The sequence below is a fragment of the Phocoena sinus genome, chromosome 19, assembly GCF_008692025.1.
Source record: "Phocoena sinus isolate mPhoSin1 chromosome 19, mPhoSin1.pri, whole genome shotgun sequence".
Lineage (NCBI taxonomy): Eukaryota > Metazoa > Chordata > Mammalia > Artiodactyla > Phocoenidae > Phocoena > Phocoena sinus.
Genome location: NC_045781.1, coordinates 10,214,777 through 10,235,531, shown reverse-complemented (window position 1 = coordinate 10,235,531; position 20,755 = coordinate 10,214,777). Strand labels below are relative to the sequence as shown.

The following is a 20,755-nucleotide window of genomic DNA, read 5'->3' as shown; positions in this document are numbered from 1 at the left end:
GCTGTACAGCAGTAATTAACATAACATTGTAAATCAACTATACTTCAATAAACAAATATTGATATTTTTCTTTCTTTGTGTGAGTGGAAGAAGTATGGGGGTGTGAAACTTGACAAAATTAAAGTCCTCCAAACTTGTCACAGATCCTGCCTAAGGAGGTCTGAATTGGACAAAGGCTATAACACCTAGAAATCAGTCAGATCAAAAGGATTTTGATGGAAATATGGAGACTAAAAAACCAAGTATTGTAATTTTGACATTTATTAAGAAAGTATTTGTCATTAGTAACCATTTCTGCCACTTTCCAAATATTACAGTACAACTCTGTCCTAACACACAGGGCAGGAGTAAAAATTCAATTATGTGAAATGCAGTGTTCCGTTTTTGTAAAGTTAACCAGAAACATTGTTTTATCAGTTTGTACTGTCCTTTAAAGTGCACACAGGTGTACATACTCACAGCTAAACTTGAACGGATAGTATACTGTAGAGAAAGAGACCAAATGGTAAGAAATTCAGTTCATCCCTGCTTACACGAGGGACAAGGGGAGAGAACCATTCCCAAAAGGGTTACAACCAAATTCATGTAGTTTCAGATTGCGATATTGCTGATATATTTCAAATAATATTTACTTGAAGTGCTTACATTACTTGCAGTATTCCTCCTCCAAATACATTTTTAAATGACTTTTTGGAGAAAATAAGCTTAATAAAAATTCCAAACATGATACCTTTACACACTTTTAGTCATTTAGCAAAAAGTACTGAGCACCTAATATTGAGTTATGCAGTGTCGTGGCTTTGGAGACTTCACAATGCATGAAGCCCCTTCTCTCATTAACTTTACATTCCAGTGGACGTGGATTTAGGCATGCTCATCACTGTGTTTCTGTTAAAATCCTGACTATACTCATATCTTGTTTAAGCCCTAGTACAACAACTGCTTAAAGTAACGTGCAATGACATGTTAAAGTTCTCACAAAATCCCGTATGGAACCCTCTCGTTGGATGTCTCTGCTGTGTGGTCTCCTGACTATTGTGAATGTTGATGTTGGGCAGAAACATTACCTTTTCATGAAAGAAATTCTTTTTCTACTTTAAGGACCGGAGTGAATGGAAAATTTCAGCTCTCGTTTGAGGACTTCAGAACGCAATAGAATACCATTTTACAGAATTTCACTTTTGTATGGATTCTCTGAAGAAAGATAATCCTTACCATACTCTTCACTTTTATAGAATGTATCACCACTATGGACTCTTTGATGAATTAGAAGACCTGAGCTCCAACGGAAACCCTTACCACATGCATCGCATCTGTATGGCTTCTCTCCCGTGTGGACTCTCTGATGAGCCTGGAGGTTTGATCTCTGACTGAAGCCCTTACCACACACCTCACATTTGTATGGCTTTTCCCCAGTGTGGACTCTGTGATGGGCTTGAAGACTTGAAAACCCACTGAAACCCTTACCGCACTGTTCACATTTATAGGGCCTCCCTTCTGTGTGGACCCTCTGATGTGCCTGAAGGCGTGAACTTTCACTGAAACCCTTTGTGCACACCTCACATTTGTACGGTTTCCCTCCTGTGTGGACCCTCTGATGTGCTTCAAGGCGTGAGCTCTGACTAAAGCCCTTCCCACACATCTCACATTTGTATGGCTTCACTCTGGTGTGGACTCTCTGATGACCTTGAAGATATGCTCTCTGACTGAAGCCCTTCCCACATACCTCACATATATGTGGTCTCTCGCCAGTGTGGACACTCTGATGGCTTTGAAGGTATGATCTCTGACTGAAGCTCTTACCACACTCATCACATTGGTATGGCTTCTCTCCTGTGTGGACTCTCTGATGGGCCAGAAGAGTTGAGGCCTTACTGAAGCCCTTATCACATTCTCCACATTTATAGGGTTTCTCTCCTGTGTGAACCCTCTGATGAATTTGAAGATTAAAGCTCCAACTGAATCCCTTCCCGCACTCCTCACACTTGAATGGTTTTTCTCCAGTGTGAACTCTCTGATGGCCTTGAAGGTGTGAACTCCGACTGAACCCCTTCCCACACTCCTCACACCTGTATGGTTTCTCTCCAGTGTGAACTCTCTGATGGCCTTGAAGGTATGAACTCCGACTGAATCCCTTCCCACACTCCTCACACTTGTATGGTTTCTCTCCAGTGTGGACTCTCTGATGGGCTTGAAGGTATGAACTCCGACTGAATCCCTTATCACACTCCTCACATTTAAAAGGTTTCTCTCCTGTGTGGACCCTCTGATGAACATTAAGAATTGATCTATGACTGAAGACTTTACCACATGCGTTGCATTTGTATGGCTTCTCTCCAGTGTGGACTCTCTGATGATCTTTAGGTTTTGAATTCCAATTGAAGCCATTCCCACACTCCTTGTAAGGTTTCTCTCCAATGTGAATTTTCTGATGGCCTTGAAGATATGAATTTTGGCTGAAGCTGTTACCACATGTAAAATGTTTATATGGTTGTTCCCTAGTGTGGACTATCTGAAGGTCTTGAAAATGTGAGGCCAGACTGAAGCCATTACCACATACCTCAGAATTATAGGGAATCTCTTCCATGTGAACTCTGTGCTGAATGTTACAATCTGAGTTACAAATGAAACCCTTCTCACACTCCACATCTGTGTATAGTTTCTCTTCAGTTTGGATTTTCTGATGGGCTCGAGGGCAAGAATTCTGGTTAAAGGCATTCCCATTCTCCTCAAATTCATAGGGCTCCTGCTCAGTATGGACCCTAAAACTACTACTAAGGTCTAGGCTATGACTGAAGCCCTTCTCATAAATGTTGCATCTGTTGGACACCTCTCCTGTGTGAGTAAGTTCATATGTGTTATGAGAGGAACACTGATTGACATTCTCACCATATTCATATTTAAATGGCACCTCCTCTGTGTGTACTTTCTGATGGCATTGCAGATGTGAACTCTCAGAAACACAGTTATCTCCTCTACAAACACTTTGATGAGTATGAAGAACTGAACTGTAACTACAGTCCTTTCCACATGGACTGTAGGTACAGGGCTTTCCTTCTAAGTGTAACTGCTGAAGAACTTCAGAACTGGAGTCATTGTTGAAGGCTTTTCTGTACTCGTTACCAGGGTAGGGCTTTTGCCCTGTCTGAATTAAGTCTTGATTAAGCAATGAAACCTTCATGACATCTTCTCCACAGTCATGGCAGCTATAGATTTTTTCTGTTCTGTGTACACCCAGATTATCATTGTGATGTGAGATCCAACTGATACTTTCAGACATACGGAAATCATTTTTCATGGAAATTTTCTGACATCTACACTGATAATTACGTGACTCTGTAAGATACATTTTCCTCCAGGAATGCTGGGCTCTCCAAGAGGGAAATTCTTGACTTTTTATGTCATGGGAACCATCTCCTATATGAGTCAATACGTAGTTCTCATCTTCAGAAATCTGAATCGGTATTCCTGCCCAAACTTGGCAGGGGGAATCGCCTTGTTTTTGCAGCTGAGAAATATTCTCTTGAAAAATTTTCATCGAATCTTGACACCCAGTTAACCTGCCTGCACCTTGTTGCCAGGTCTGCCAGGTGGAAAGCTCTTTGGGGGAAAGGCAGCTTAATCCCACTTCTTGAATACTTTCCATATTATGTTGACTCTTGGTTCCTATAAGAATAAAGAGATTTTAGACGTGTACACAGTGAATGCTTTTATTCAGAGATTTCAAGATTTTGCACTTAGATGATGATATGCAACTTCAATAAACTGGAGGAAAATTCATGTTACTACCTCTGATGATACTTAGAAAATGGCTCATCTTTGGCTACACCAGGAATATAAGTAGGATCCACAGAATTCAGGCTATCTGCATGCCTCAAAATCAGGGCTTTGCAACACAACCTGGACATCGAAGATGGTGGCCCTGTTCAAAATGCCTAGTTAAACCATACACATATTATCATGGGCTGCCTGGATATTTCAAGAAAACAGAAGGGGACAGTCTCAAATCGGAAAGAGTATAGTTTCAAGTGGATAAATGCTTTTTGCCCTGATAGTAATGGGCATGGTAACATTTTTGTTTTTAAGAAGACTGCATGTTAAATGCTGTGCAGATGAAGGTAAAAGTAGATCTTTATGCTTGAGGCATCAAACTGCCTATCTCTAATTCACTCTTTATCTTCATGAGACTAATAAGCTCTTCTAAGTCACTGTAAGCCATTATCAGCTTTAACTCCTTTCAAAAGATATTTTGCAATTATCAAGGGCTATGGTGCAGGTCAGAACGTAAAACACGGGTGACAGAATTCAACTCCAAAGACATCAGAATAAAATGGAAGCTGAGGGAACCATAGGCAAGTTTTATGGCACCAGTAGGTGTCCTTTGTTATCAAACAAACAAAACTCAGCGAACATTGACTTTGGCTTGCACCATTTTGCTGGAAAATTACTTTAATGTTTAGGGAATTTGAGGCTCCAGAAGAGTTGAAGATGCATATGTTTGGGTGGAAATGGCTTGTCCCTTAGTTATGAAAGCTCAGATTATCAGCAGGCAACAGATCTTCATATCCTGGTGAGAAGTATACTCCCTGAGGACCGGTGGTCCAACGGGGTTGAAGTAATAACGTGCACTCTCCTAACACTTGGCAGTACGTTAATTCTCTTTCAGCATCCGGCGGAGGGGGCGGGGAGCAGTAAAAGAGGATTCTTTTCATAACATAATTATCCTCAAACATAATAATTCTTTGTGTTTTTCTGTCTCTCCACACTGGGGTGGATTACCCACAAGGACAAGCACTTCACTGTGTACACAGCATTACCCTCACTGCCTGTAACACTCCTAGTGAATAGTAGTTGCTCAATAAGCACATAATGAATAGATCACAGCTTGAGTCACTCTCGCTCACAGAACTGAAAGTGCATATATGTGTCGAGTTATTTTTCATGGGAAAGGAATTGGTGATGGCAGTTTTACTGCAATGTTGAAAGGCTGTATGAGAGGTAGGGCTACACTCAGATATCACCTGCTGATGAGAAAAGCAAAGGTCACAAGAATCTTGTGGATTGTGTCTTTTTAATTTTGAAAATAAATGGTGTAGTTTTTCTTGTATAAAATCTTACCTGTAGCCCCACCCTATGCCCAATTTATAAAAAAATTCAAAATAAAAGGCCACACTGATGATTGCGTGGCAGCAGGATCTGGGGCAGTTCACTGACTGCAGGGTAACACTTTACGGCATGTCTATGAGTACTCATCTCAGTAGTACTTTAAAAAAAAATGCCAACCAACTATACTCCAATAAAAAATTAATTTAAAAAATGCCTAGTGATGTCTTTGGTTTCTCAAAAGCAAAGCTTTCAATTACTATGTTAATATTTTATATAATAATGAAATGAAGGGACACAGTATATGAGGCATGTCAAATAAAGTAAATAGCTTTACTTTTCTTTTGGCAAATGTGTCTTTCAAGGAATTGGTCTATTTCATCTAGGCTGTCAAATTTGTGGGCACAGAGTTTGTTCATAGTATTCCTTTTTTATTCTTTTAATGCCCACAGGTTCTGTAGTCATGTTCCCTCTTTCATTTCTGATATTAGTAATTTGCATTTCTGTGATATTAGTAATTTGTGTCTCTTTTTCTTAGCTACCCTAGCTAAGAAGCTTATCCATTTTAGGCATCTTTTCAAAGAACCAGCTTTTGGTTTCACTGATTTTCTCTACTGATTTCTTATTTCCAATTCTTTTTCTTGTCTTCTACTTACTTTTCTTCTGCTTACAATTTGCTTTTCTTTTTCTAGTTTCCTAAGGTGGAAGCTTAGATGATTGATTTTAGACCTTTCTTCTTTTCTAATACATATATTCAATGCTATAAATTTTCCTCTAAGCAGTGCTTTTGCTGCAGCCCACAAATTTTGGTAGGTTGTGTTTTCATTTTCATGTAGTTCAAAATATCTTAACATTTCTCTTGAGATTTCTTCTTTGACCCACGTGTTATTTGGAAGTGTATTGTTTAATCTCCATTTGAGGTTTTCCAGTTATTTGATTTATTGACTTCTAGTTTAATTCCATTGCAGTCTGAGAGCAGGCACTGCATAATTTCTATTCTTTTAAATTTGTTAAGGTGTGTTTTCTGATTCAGAATATGGTCTATCTTGGTGAATGTTCCATGTGAGCTTGAGAAGAAGAGTTCTTTCTAATCATGTACATTAACAATGGCTACAACATCCAACTCTATGCCACAAAGCTATCACTTTAGAAGCCATTTTAACTCAGTCTACAGGGAAAAATATACTCCGTACCTTGTTTTATTGTGCTTTGCTTTATTGTGCTTCACAGGTAGGGTTTCTTACAAATTGAAGGCAACCCTATGTTGAGCAAGCCTACTGGCACTATTTTTCCAACAGAATTTGCTCATTTCATGTCTCTGTGTTACATTTTGGTAATTCTCACAATATTTCAAACTTTCTCATTATGATATTTGTCATGGTTATCTGTGATCTTTGATGTTACTACTATGACTCACTGAAGGCTCAGATGATGGTTAGCATTTTTTAGCAATAAAGTATTTTTTAGTTAAGGTATGTGAATTGTTCTTTTAGCATAATGCTACTGCACACTTAGTAAACTACAGTATAGTATAAACATGACTTTTATATGCACTAGGAAACCAAAAAATTTGTGACTTGCTTTATATGCAATATTTGCTTTATTGCAGTACTCTGGAACTGAACCTGCAATATCTCTGAGATCTGCCTGTTTGAAAACAAGAACAGGGTTATGTGGGGTGGAGACAGAAGAAGTGAAATGCAGAAAACAAAGACTATTCTAGCATAAAATGGCCAGCCTATCACAGCCTGAGATCAGATGTCACCACTGTAAATGATCAAAAAAAATCTAAAAATTATAAGAAAAAAGTAATCAAACATATGTATAATTTAAAAAACAGATGTGTCATATTTTATTACCATGCTATTTTACCCATATGTACTTTATGTCTGCAGTTAGTTAATGCAAATGTAGTAAGTTTTCTATTAAAAAGGAAATTCTGGCAAGGAATTGTAATGCTAGATCAACATGATTGGCATGTGTAAGACATCATAAGGTATTTATGAAAGGTTGCATTAGAACTTAAGGTTTAGTTAAGGTTAACATATAGGTTAAGTTATGACTTCAAAAACTCTTAACCCAGTGATGTCTGATATTCTAATTAAGCCATAAAGGAATTAAAATTATCAAAGGAAATAGCTGAGAACAGCTACATGAGAACTACTGACAGGAATGGTATTCAGATCTCGCTGGAACCAGCAAACTACCAAGGAAAGAGAAGAAAAAGCAAGATAATTTGCAGGGAACATCTTATTACTTGAAAGATGGAGATTACTAAAAGTATCTCCTGGTTAATGAAGTAGATGGTTTTGCCATAATTAGAGATGACACTGGAAATGAAAAACAGGAATAATCTGCTATGCGGAAAAAAAAAAAAAGCCCAGAAGCCCTTGGTTTATACAGCAATGATGCTTGCCTGGCTCTACGGACCAGAAACTTCCCTTTCCATCCCTGCTGGGAGTTTCAGATTGCATCAGTGGCAGTCAGCAGCATTAAGGTATAATGTTGGTAAAGGATCACCTTTCACAGCCCCTGGGGATCATGAAGCTTCATGTCAGCAACAGGTGTAGGTGGCTCTAAAAGGTTGTTGACTCTGCACCTCTGATCAAATTAATCAGGCAATTCCATGAAACAGATTCTACTTATGTGGACTGACAAGCTGATTTTATGTAAACATGGACTACAAATCATCTTTTTCACTCCAAGTAAAATTATTTTTTCTTATCACTTTCCAATAGAAGACAAAATTTAATCACTGGCAGAGAAGGCTGAAAACAGATTATGGAATATTACTGGATGTATTTGGAATGAATAGCCTATAACAGCACAAGAACACTAATGGTGGGAAACCATTAGTGAGGCTTAAGATCAATTTAATAGATTGTGACATGCAATTTTTTTTTTTTTTTTTTTTGCGCTATGCGGGCCTCTCACTGCTGTGGCCTCTCCCGTTGCGGAGCACAGGCTCCGGACGCGCAGGCTCAGCAGCCATGGGTCACGGGCCAGCCACTCCGCGGCATGTGGGATCTTCCCGGACTGGGGCACGAACCCGCGTCCCCTGCATCGGCAGGCGGACTCTCAACCACTGCGCCACCAGGGAAGCCCGTGACATGCAATTTTAAAAAGGACAGAAAATATCACAGTTGCACTGCATGTCAGGGTATCCGTGCATAAATGCTTGTTTCAGACTTGCGGATATGTATACACACCTAGGTCTGTACTGGGTTACATTACATACTGAAGGCCATGGCCAAAAAAGTATGAAAACCACTGGTGTAAATAGTTGAGGAAGGCATAAAGTTTGTAATGAAACAATCGTAAGGCTCAAATGCAAAGTTCAAATACGGAAACTTGGAAAAATATCAATAGGTAGGTTTGTACCTCTTAGTTTCATGCCTACATGGACTGAAGTTTCAAAATACTGGGAACAAATTACCACTTGAGATATATTCTTTCTTTCCCTCAGGATGTATGAAACCTGAGAGTACAACTTTTTTCAGGTTATAATGGTCACCAGTTGAAAATTATACACTAGATCTTTATGGGGATGAAGGCTTGAAAACTGTCTAAAATCTACATTAACATTTGTTTATTTAATGGCTAACGTGTACAAAATAAAGATGAAGAAATATATACTTATTTTTGAATAGGGGATGAAAAGAAAGACAGGGGCTGGTCTTCCTACCTCTTGTTTTTCTCACCTTGAAACTTCCTTGCCTGGCCTGAAAAATACTAGGAAATTTATGCAGATGATGACTTTGGGAGAGATGGATGGGTTGCGACTTGGAACATCTTGCAAGGAGATGGACAGTTAAGCCATTATTGGGACTTCCCTGGTGGCGCAGTGGTTAGGGATCCGCCTGCCAATGCAGGGCACATGGTTCGAGCCCTGGTCCAGGAAGATCTCACATGTTGCGGAGCAACAAAGCCCGTGCGCCACAACTACTGAGCCTGCGCTCTAGAGCCTGTGAGCCACAATTACTGAGCCCACATGCCACTACTCCCATGTACCTAGAGCCCACTCACTGCAATGAAGAGTAGCCCCCACTCACCACAACTAAAGAAAGCCCACGCACAGCAACGAAGACCCAATACAGCCAAAAAAAAGAGAAGCCATTATTTATTGACATTGTTCTCCTTCCTAGTGGAAACTGAGATAGTTCTTCTGCTAACAGAGTGGTTGTAAGACTATCATTTTAAAAATATTTCTTTGCCCACGTCAATTAAATCAGCTCCTAGAGGCTGCAGGAAAGTCAATGGGGATAATTATGTCTCTCTTGGTTACAACTCCAAAGTTAAAGCTCAGTAAGGGGACTTCCCTGGTGGTCCAGTGGTAAAGAATCCACCTTCCAATGCAGGGGACGTGGGTTCGATCCCGGTCAGGGACCTAAGATCCCACATGCCGCGGGGCAACTATGCCTGTGAGCCACAACTACTGAGCTCACATGAGAGAACCCGCCTCAATGAGAGAACCCGCCTCAATGAGAGAACCCGCGTGCAGCAAACTATGGAGCCGTGCTCTGGAGCCCACGCACCCTGGAGCCCGCACGCCACAACTAGAGAGAAAACCTGCACACTACAACCAGAGGGAAGCCTGAGCACTGCAACGAGGAGACTGCACCATAATGAAAATATCCCGCATGCTTCAACAAAGATCCCATGTGCCGCAACTAAGACCCGACGCAGCCAAAAAAAAAACAGCTCAGTAGGATGGTTTTCCTATTTGAATCTCTGAGTCACCAGGTAATTTATTCCACAGAAATAAAATCACTAGTACCCAACGACATTTGGATTGGGGTTTTTATTGCTGTATTTTCTATATTAGTAGTAAAAAAACAAGGGAGACGGCAGAGAAATGAATGCCCATCAATTAAAAAATGGGTAAATGATGCATGTTATAGCCACATATTGGATTATGTAGTGATGATTATTTTTAAAAAGAGATAATCTCAGATTGGGAGGGATTTCTTGCTCAAGGTACCATGAAGGAGAAAAATTAGTATATTAAAAATAAGAATGTACATTTTCAAAAAAAAAGAATGTACATTTTCAAAATTTTGCATTAATATATGGTATATACGTTAGTATATGTAAAAATTTAAATAAAAAGAGATTTTAAAATATGACATTACATTCCTACTGATGCTATCAGGCAGGGGGACTGGCACACTATGGCTCTAGCCCTGTTTTTGTGTAGCTTAAGAACAAGAATAGATTTTACATTTTTTAAACTGGTGTACAAAGAAGCATATGTGACAGAGACCACATATGGCCAGCAAAGCCTAAAATATTCACTATCTGGACCTTTAGAGAAAAACTTTGCTGACCCCTGCTCTAGAGAGTATATTGCCTGTTATGACTCTGAATGTTAACTGAGATGGAAACAAAAAATTATAGAAGTGAAGTAATTTGTTTTGAAATTTTCAATTGACTTTCCTTCTCACCCAGGAGCATCCTTGGCTACACAGGTGTGACCATGGCTTCTGACACCAGGGTCTGAGGACTTAAAAACATTACTAAAATGTTTGGACTCGCATATATGTCCAACTTGGAAGTACCACTTCAAAAAGAAAATTACAGGCCAATATCTCTGATGAACATAATGTAAAAATCCTAAACAAAATATTAGCAAACTGAATTCAACAACACATTAAAAGGGTCATACACCAAAATCAAATGGGATTTATTGTAGGGATGCAAGGATGGTTTGACATCTGCAAATCGGTAAGTGTGATACACCACATTAACAAAATGAAGGATAAAAATCATTTTATCCTTCATCAAAAGCAAAAGAAACAAAAGCAAAAATAAACAAGTGGGGCTACAGTCAAACTAAGAAGCTTCTGCACAGCTAAGAAAACCAACAATAAAACGAAAAGGCAAACTATTGAATGGGAGAAAAATATGTGCAAATCATATATTTGATAAGGGGTTATATCCAAAATATAGAAAGAACTCATACAATTCAATAGCAAAAAGCAAACGATCTGATTTAAAAAATGGGCAGAAGACCAGAATAGGCATTTTCCCAAAGAAGACATACAGATGGCCAACAGGTTCATAAAAAGATGCTCCACAACATTAATCATCAGGGAAATGCAAATCAAATCCACAATGAGATTATCACCTCCCACCTGTTAGGATGTCTGTTATCAAAAAGACAAGAGATAACAAATGGTGGCAAGGATGTGGAGGAGAGGGAGCCCTTGTACACTACTGGTGGGAATGGAAGTTGGTGCAGCCACTATGGAAATCAGTATGGAGGGTCCTCAAAAGATTAAAAATAGAACTATCATATGATTCAGCAATTCTACTTCTGTGTATTTATCTCAAGAAAACGAAAACAGTAACTCGAAAAGATATATGGGGCTTCCCTGGTGGCACAGTGATTAAGAATCCGCCTGCCGGGATTCCCTGGTGGCGCAGTGGCTGAGAGTCCGCCTGCTGATACAGGTGACACGGGTTCCTGCCCCAGTCCGGGAGGATCCCACATGCTGCGGAGCGGCTGGGCCCATGGGCCGTGGCCGCTGGGCCTGCGCGTCTGGAGCCTGTGCTCCACAATGGGAGAGACCACAACAGTGAGAGGCCCGTGTACCACAAAAAAAAAGAATCTGCCTGCCAATGCAGGGGACGTGGGTTTGAGCCCTGGTCTGGGAAGATTCCACATGCCGTGGAGCAACTAAGCCCATGCGCCACAACTACTGAGCCTGTGCTCTAGAGCCCACGAGCCACAACTACTGAGTTCGCGTGCCACAACTACTGAAGCTCACGCGCGTACAGCCCGTGCTCTGCAACAAAGAGAAGCCACCGCAATGAGAAGCCCATACATCACAACGAAGAGTAACCCCCGCTCACCGCAACTAGAGAAAGCCCGTGCACAGCAACAAAGACCCAACGCAGCCCAAAATAAATAAATAAAAATAAATAAATTCATACAAAAAAGAAAAAATATATGCACCCCCATGTACACTGCAGCATTATTTACAATAGTCAAGATAAGGAAACAAACTAAGTGTCCACTGATGGATGAATGGATAAAGAAAATTCAGCCATAAATAAAAATGAAATCTTGCCATTTGCAACAATACGGGTAGACCTTGAGGTATTTGAAGACAAATGCCGCTCGATCTCTCTTATATGTGGAACTTAAAGTCACCACCCCCCGCCCCGCAACAAACACACAAAACCAACCAAGCTCACAGATACAGAGAACAGACTGTTGGCTGCAAGAGGCAGTGGTTGGGGGATGGGAAAAGTAGGTGAACTGTTGTTTTTTTTAATTTAAGTAAATTGAATAAAACTTTTTTAAAAAACCATAGCTAGGTCAAGAGACTGTTTAGGTGTTAGGGGATGCGACGGTGAGAAGAGAGGACAGAATGGGAAGATAAAGAGCTGGGCATCTGAATGAGGAAGTTAATGCAAGAGTGTCTCCCTTGAAATTGCTGCATGGGAAGGGTCACTTATAATGTTGGCATTGATCATTTCTGATATTTCCTTTAGCTGACTGGCTATTCATCTTTTAGGAATAATGGCTACCTATCCATGAATACTCAAGGACACCTGAACAGTTAGAATTAGGACAGGCATTCATCAGTTGACAGACAATATTCTGGAGTATCCTTCCACCACACTGATTTATTCTATACCTATTAGCTGCCTCAAGGAGGACCGAAGACAGTGAAAGACCACACGTGCATTAACCGATTCAGTCCGTCACGGCACAGAGCAAAGCAAGCCAAGTAACCTTGGCTTGTCTGATGGGCAGCAATGGGCCAGTGCAGCTGGGACAGGATGAATGAGCTAGAATATGGAAAGCTAGAGGGGGTGAGGGGACAGACACCTCAGGGCCTGACATTTTCTGACTCATGTTTCAGGAGGGGCTCTCTGGCTTCTGGGTCACTGCTGGATGGATCTCACCTGAACACCCATCTCTCTGGGTCTCCGTCTCCATCATCAAAAGCTCTTCTCTCTCCAGCTGGAATATAAGCTCTGGTTTGAAGGGCTGATTCCCTGCAAAAAGGCGAGCGAGGACAGCAAAAGTTTTAAATTTTGACCAAGTCCCACTTGTGTGTTTTTTTTCTTTTCTGAATCATGTTTTTGGGATCATATCTAAGACCTCTTTGCCTAACCCAAGGTCATGAAGATTTTCTCCTGTGTTTCTTTCTAGAAGTTACATTTTACATTATGTCTCTTATCCATTTTGAGTTAATTTTTTGGTAGATGTGAGGCATGCAAATGTATGCATATGGAAGTCCAAATGCTTCAGCACCATCTGTTGAAAAGATGATACTTTCTCCACTGAATGGCCTTGGCACCTGTAGTACATCTAAAATAGTCTCAGAATTGCTTATTCCATATCAGAGCAATAAACAAATCCACTGAAAAGTGTTCAGGATTGCAAGTCATTCTCCCATCCCCCTCCCACTGTACCTAAAACTAAGGGTATAGAGTTATACACCGTGTTCCTTAGCTACTTCCGTGAATACTTTTTCTCTATTCATTGTGGTTAAGGTATTAATTTCAAATACAATTCATTTTTCTTTTAGATGATCATCCCTTTGCCTTCTTATTGGATTTAATTTTCAGAATGTGTTGAACCAACATATTTTCAGAAGTCCAAACTAGACAAAAAGGTGTATTCAGACAAGTGTAAGTCTCTCAAACATCCCTTCCACACTATTACCTTCCACCCACTTATAAGAAACTAACTTCATGATTTCCGGATTAATCCTTCCTGTGTTTCTTCTTATAAAGGTCGGCAGATGTTCATATATTTACTTATTTTCCCTTCCTCCTTACACAAACTAGTATACTATTAATGCTCTTTTGCACTTTGTTATCTTTAGGGAAAATTCCTTCAAGTGAACTGGGAAAAGTTAACTCCATAGTTCTGTTAAATATTGTCAAATTCCTCTCCTTAGGGGTGGTATTGAGTTGCACTCCTACTTTCAATGCATGAAAGTGTTTTATTCCCCACAGCTTTGCCCCCAAAATACAGTGCTATGTTTTTGAATTTTTGCTAATCTCATGGATGAAAAATGGTGTTTCAGTATGATCTGAATTAACATCTCTCTTATTTTGAATGAAACTGAATAACTATTCATATATATACATATTTATATCAATATGTGTGCATGTACATGTGTATGTATATGAATATACACACACACAGACACACCCTACCTCCTAGCTCTAAACCCTGAGACCAGGAAACAAAGAAACCACAGTGGCAAGGACAATCCCTAGCATCTAGACCTTGGTGTTAAATACCATTCCCTAATAAATCAAATAAATGATTCCGGAGCTGGGGCAAAGTAAAGGATGAGCCTAGGACAGCATGCTATGCCCCCAAATAAGACAGTGCTCAAAAAAAGGCTGGGGGCATATTGCAAGGGCAAGGAGTCAGCTTAAAGGGGTCAAATTTGGAACAACTTTAGCAAGATAATTATTACAGTAATAAATTACAAATCATTTTTATAAGAGAATTCACAAGTCCCTACAAATAATAAATAAATAAATGGTTAAGAGAGAGGGGCTCTTGCTTTCTGTAGAATGCCAAGTGCTCACTGCTACGTGTGAAGGAAGCACGAAGTCAGAAAATCATCATTTGGTAACTATCGTGGTAAAGACTGGATACGGCAAGAATCATCAATGGATGCTAAGTCTATAGGGAAATGTTTGTGTGGTCTTAAGAAGTGTTGCCTTGTGACTGCAAGAGGAAACAAAGCAGTAATCTTAGAGTGGAGAAATTGGACATCTTGACAGGGTGATGAAAATTAGCATCACTAATGAGGGACAGATGGTGTGTCTCTAGATGTGATACCCTCAAAAGGACACACCACTACCAACTGCAGAGGTCCAGCCAGAATGGATCATCTGAATCTAATTATGAGGAAATACTAGGAATGCTCTATTGAAAATGGGGGGACGGAGTAGCAGTATTCCTTAAAAAGTCACAGTCTTAAAAGGCAAAGCAATGCTGTGAAAATGTTCCATATTAAAGGAGGCTAAAGAAACACCGACAGCTAGACTAGACCATAGCCTGGATCTTGCCCTGGAGAGAAAAAATTTGCTTTAAGTTAGATAATTGGCTCTACTGATAAAATTAGGGTATAAATGATAGATTGGATAAAAGGACTATATCTGCACTGGGGATATGTAAGAGAATATTCCTATTTCTACAAAATATACTGTTCAGTGAAGTATTAACCTTGCCCAAAGAGAGGTCTGGCTTTTGCCCTCAGCTCTTGGGAGATGATCTCTAAGCACTGGCCATGTACTGCCTGATAAGAGTGTCTTTTTTTACCTGGAGGCCCTGGGCCGCACCAGAGAGTTTAACAATGTGATTTATGGTGGGGCCTTTAGGCCATGTGTATCAGCTTGATTTCCGGGAGTGAGGGGGCAGATGGAAACCAAAGTCAGCCACGTAGGTGCCCAACCACATCTATGTGACCAAGCCGCCATCAAAGCTCTGGACACCAAGGTTTGTGTGAGCCTCCCTGGTTGGCAACACTCCACAGGTACGGTCACCCGTCACCGATAGGGAGACTGAGTGCTGTCCACGACTCCACTGGGAGAGGACAGCTGGGAGTTTCTGCTGGAAACTCCCCTGGACTCTGCCCCAGGCATCTCTTCTCTTGGCTGATTTTATTCTGTATCCTTTCCATGTAATAAAGTGTAGCTGTGAGTATAACAGCTTTTAGTGACTTCTGAGAGTTCTAGCAAATTACTGAGGCTCAGGGGACCCCCTGAGCTTGCAACTGGTGTCAGAGTAAGGGTAGTCTTGGGATTCCTGAACTCTGCATATACACTGAAGTATTTAGAGATAATAGGGCCATAGTGTACGTAAATTACCCTCAAATGGTTCAGAAAAAAAATTAGGTATATACATATGTTTTCATACATATAAATATTTATGGAGATAGAAAGAACACGCACATAAATGATAAAATTTAAATGGGGTAAAATGTTACTATAGGTGAATCTAGGTAAAAGCTATATGGGTGTTCTTGTTCTATACTTTTACTTTTGCAAATTTTCTGTAAGTCTGAAGTTATTTACAACTACACTGTTAAAGCAAAAAACAAAATACCTGGAAAAATCACACTTATAAACAACTACAGTGGGAATTCCCTGGCGGTCCAGTGGTTAGGACTCGGTGCTTTCACTGACGAAGGCCTAGGTTCTACCCCTGGTCAGGGAACTAAGATCCCGCAAGCCGTGTGGTGTGGTGCCCCCACACACACCAAAACAAAACAAAAACAAAAACAACTACAGTTACTGGAACCCTGAAAGACAAAGAAGCTGGGGCAACTCACTAAACTGATTTTATGACAAACCAGTGGGGGCAGCACCACAAGCTGCCCATTTATAGTCCAAAGGACAGACTTTTTTCCTGGACAGAAACATCAGAAACATCTTGTCTCTGCTGCACAGGGATTATTAGGACTCCCAGGTACCCAAGCTCAAAGAATGATTTTAGGAGTCCCAGAGTTTCAAGCAACTGCACACACAAAGACACCCCAGGAGGCTGACACTGCGTCACAGAGGGCGCCCGTCCTCACCCACTGAGAGCAGGTTCCGGAAGTTCTCCAGCATCACGTCTCGGTACAGCTTCCTCTGGGCAGAGTCCAGCAGCCCCAGCTCCCCCTCGGTGAAGACCACGGCCACGTCCTTGAAGGACACTGGCTCCTACAATACCAAACACACACAGACTATGTTTATGGAAGAGGGGCAGCACTGAGAAAGTGTCAAGAATGGGAAGCTGTTCCGGATTCCGAGGGACCGAGTCAAGTTTCAGTAGCTGCCTGCTTTTCACACTGCCAATTCCATCCACCAGAAGGGCTGCAGGAAAAGGCATCCTTGCACTTTAAATGGCTGCCTTTTGTTCGTACTCCTACAGGTAAGTCCCTGGGACTCTGGTGCATTGCGTGGGCTGCTAGAAAAGCTTTAGTTCCAACAGCGTGTGATGGAGTCTGTTTTCCCTCTTTTATACGCTTACACTACTTATTTAATGTGCTGATCCTACAGGGCACGAGTCACCCTTACTGTTCGAGTACGTAGCTCCTCCTCTGTGCCCCATCTAGATGTGCAGCATTTGTGGGCGCGGCTCTGGAGCCTGAATGCCTGTGTTCACATCAGGATGCTCTGCTGTGGGACCTTGGACTTGGTCCTCCTCCTCTCTTCATTTGCAGGCTGCTAACTGTACCTTAGGGTACTGGTAATAAAACGAGTGACTATAGGTCAAGCACTCGGGACCAGTGACTGGTACATAGTAAGTACCCAATAAATGATAACTATTATTGTGATGATGGATGATGATGAAGGATAACGATGACGATTTCTGGCATCCCACTTCAGGGCTGCACAGTAATTCAAGAAACTGATGACTGAGAATATAGTGAACGGATCCAAATAATGCACGCTTAGGTTTAGATTACTTATTATAAACAATGTTGCAAAAAAAAATCTTTCCATATAGACCTTAGTCCCTGGAACTCTGCTGGTTATCTCCTTAAAATAAATTACAAAAAGTAGAAATGGTAATGTTGAAGAATAACAAACTTTAAAGTTTTGAAACCATAATGGTAGATGTTTCCTCAAAAAGATTTTCTTAACTTATTCTGCTTCCAAGAAAGTATAAATCCCTAAAACTCTATACCCTGGCCAACAATGGACATGAATATTAAAAAAAAAAAAAATCTTTGATAATCTCAGAAGTCAATTTGGGAAGTAAAAACTAGTTATCTCAAAAAATTTTCACGGAACTTCCCTGGCGGTCCAGTGGTTAAGAATCCGCGCTTCCACTGCAAGGGGCACAGGTTCGATCCCTGGTCAGGGAACTAAGATCCCACCCGGTACGGCAAAAAAATTTTTTTTCACAAACTTGATTAGTAATGAAGATCATTCCCTTTTCATAGGTTTGCTGGTCATCTCTATTTCTTGTTTTGTAATAACATTCATTCATTTGGGGATAGTAAGGCCTTTTCTTCCATGTATGTGATAAAGATTTTTCTTTCTACCTTGCTATTTGTCTTTTAATTTTTTTCCTATAGGGAAATTTAAAATTCCTATATGAAGACTTGCTCAACAGTGTATTTGTTCTGGCTGGAGCTCTGAACATCACAACTTCAAGTCTTGGTCTCTGAGTGAGAACTCTGGTTTGTTTTTTGTTTGTCTGTGTGTTTGGGGTTTTTTTTTTTTTTGCCCCTCTTTCCACCCAAATGGTATGCCTGATACTCTTAATCCAGAGGCAAAGGCTTTGGAGTTGGCCAGATACTTGCCTACTGCAGGAACTTGAACAGGTTTTCAACTTACATGAACCTCTTATCTTCATGTTGACAGTGAAGATGATTCCAAGTCCCTCTTAGAGCAGTGAATAGCACGACAGACGGAAAGTGCCTGTGTGCCTTATAGTATGACTAAAATTTTAAAAGTAAGTACCCGTAATGCTCTAATAAATTATTTCATGAACGGTGTGACACACAGGCACACAGACACAGACACACACAAAGGAAGCGTTCAGGTCCTGGAAAGAAAGAATCTAGCTCTTTTTGAACAAAAACAGCTAACACTATTTTTTTCTGAGTTCAGCCTCAGTATGACCCTCTTAGACAAAACCATCCTTTAAGTAGTCTTTTTACAAAGGTACCACTTAAGAAAAAGAAAATTTTTTTTAAGTTTTGAGTCCCTAGAACATAAGGACAAATAGTACCAGAATTCTCTCAGAACTGCTTTTTGAGTAAAGATTAGATGTAGAGAAACTGATACTGTTGTGTAAAACTATGAGAATCCTCACGAATTTAAAAGCTTGTGAATGACGAATAGTTAAAAAAATGGGAGAGAGTGTATAACAGTTCATTGAAATAATATTAGATGACAAAAATTAAGTGCTATAATTTTAAGTGAAAAAAAATTCAAAATTGTATCTATTATTACAAGTATAGTTATGAATACACATGAAAAATGAGCATGGAAAACAGGTGATTTGTAAGCAGGGTAATAATGTGTGGGCTTTCCCATTTTAAAAATTCCTATTCTCTTTCACACCATTAGTTGTGAAATACAATGATAATAAAAACTGAAAAGGGAAATTTAAAAAAAATGAAACAAAAGAGCACGGCACACAAATGGTATTAAATGTCTGCTGTCATTCTTTACGCTTGGCAAGGAAGAGAAAAAAGGTGTCCACTTACTGAGAAATGAAATACCCGTTAAGTGACGGAAATAAAAATCCAACTCACCTGGAACTTGATCATCTTCTCCGTTTCCTGGGGAAAGGCAGAGACCTGAAGAGGCACAAAAGGTAAAAAGAAAGAAGCCATGAGAGAGGGGGAAATGCATCTCTGTGCAAATCAGAAAAAGGTGTCCCTCCTCCCAGGCACACACACCTTCACAAGCAGGGTGTGGGCTGGGGTCCAGCTGCCACTAGGCTATCCTGGCAGGATGCCCACGAGCATGGGACAGCCTGCACCGCCATACCTGGCAGTTCTCACACACCTCGAGGTTCCCCAGGTACTCATTCTGATCCTGGGAAATGTGGGAAAGGAGAGACAGTTAAGTGGGAGAGGAGAGGTGCGGCGAGCCGCTTCTGACCAGCAGAATGACGAATCACCACACGCTAGATTCTTCTCGCATCACACTTCATTGGAGTACAGCTTGGTTTCGGGCGGATGGAAGGAAGACCCCGTACGCTCGAGCCTGTCTGCTTATATAAGGGCTTAAGGACTCGTGTAAGTCCCTGATTCGTCCGTATGGTTATCGCATTTCGCAAGCCGGACTTTGGATAGGCCACTGCTTCAAAACCTGATTAGCATATTAGGTGCATACGCCCTAGCGGCATACTTAGTGCATGCGTAATGGCTATCCGGCCGCGCCCTACATCTCCCCCTTTTTTCTTTTCGACCATTGCAGCGGACATTGACCTGTACCAGTGCTCATACCGGGGTATGTACACGGTGTACCGGTAGTTTCCGCTTGCATTCGCAGACACCCTCCTGCGTGCAATGCTCGCAATCGAACTGCAGGGTGCAAGGGCTGTCTTCACGTGGCATGGGCTCCTCATGGAGGTGCAATGGTAACGAGACCTCTCCGTGCAGAGGCAGCCCCTAGGGCCGATCCCCTATAGAGGTGCAATGGCGGCAAGGCCCCTCTGTGCAAGGGCGATCATATGTTTTTTAGGGTGGAGAGCCAGGCTGCGGGGGACTCGCCTTCACTGATGGCCACAAGCGCCTGAGTGAGCATTATCCTATCTCGCCGGGTTCGAATGCGAATACGACAGACCAACCAGAGACACAACACTATCCCAAACAAACAGCAGGCTGCGAACAGTCCCACACCCACCCATTCCTTAAAAAAGGAAAATGCTCTAGCTAGCCATGCGGTAAATTCTCCAAGAGTCACTGGATCCACTCTGGTTGCATTCAGCTGCAGGATATTCAACTTCTGCTTAAATATCCCCTGGCAGCCTCTGCAAGATCCTTAAGTATTTTATAATCCACCATCTCATAATATCTTTGACGCGTGGCTGGGTCTTCAAACACCGGAAAAGCTGTGGGTACCTGAGACCAGACTTCTCTGGGTATGAATGTACACTTTGGCGGTTCCCGAACCGCAGCGCCGGGGGGGCGCTAGCAATAAAAGCGGAAGTCTG

The 20,755-nt window shown here is 41.1% G+C and overlaps 1 protein-coding gene across 1 annotated transcript in view; it reads right to left on the bottom strand.

Moving 5' to 3' along the window:
- Positions 1–243: 243 nt before the first annotated feature.
- The window catches only part of ZNF112 (zinc finger protein 112), a 33,266-nt gene continuing 12,754 nt past the window's right edge, over positions 244–20,755 (bottom strand). Inside the window, 5 exon segments of the mRNA XM_032614107.1 lie at positions 244–1,276; positions 1,279–3,666; positions 13,021–13,113; positions 16,668–16,794; positions 19,347–19,391. Coding sequence (XP_032469998.1) covers positions 1,248–1,276; positions 1,279–3,666; positions 13,021–13,113; positions 16,668–16,794; positions 19,347–19,361 — 2,652 coding nt within the window. The 5' untranslated portion in view covers positions 19,362–19,391 and the 3' untranslated portion in view covers positions 244–1,247.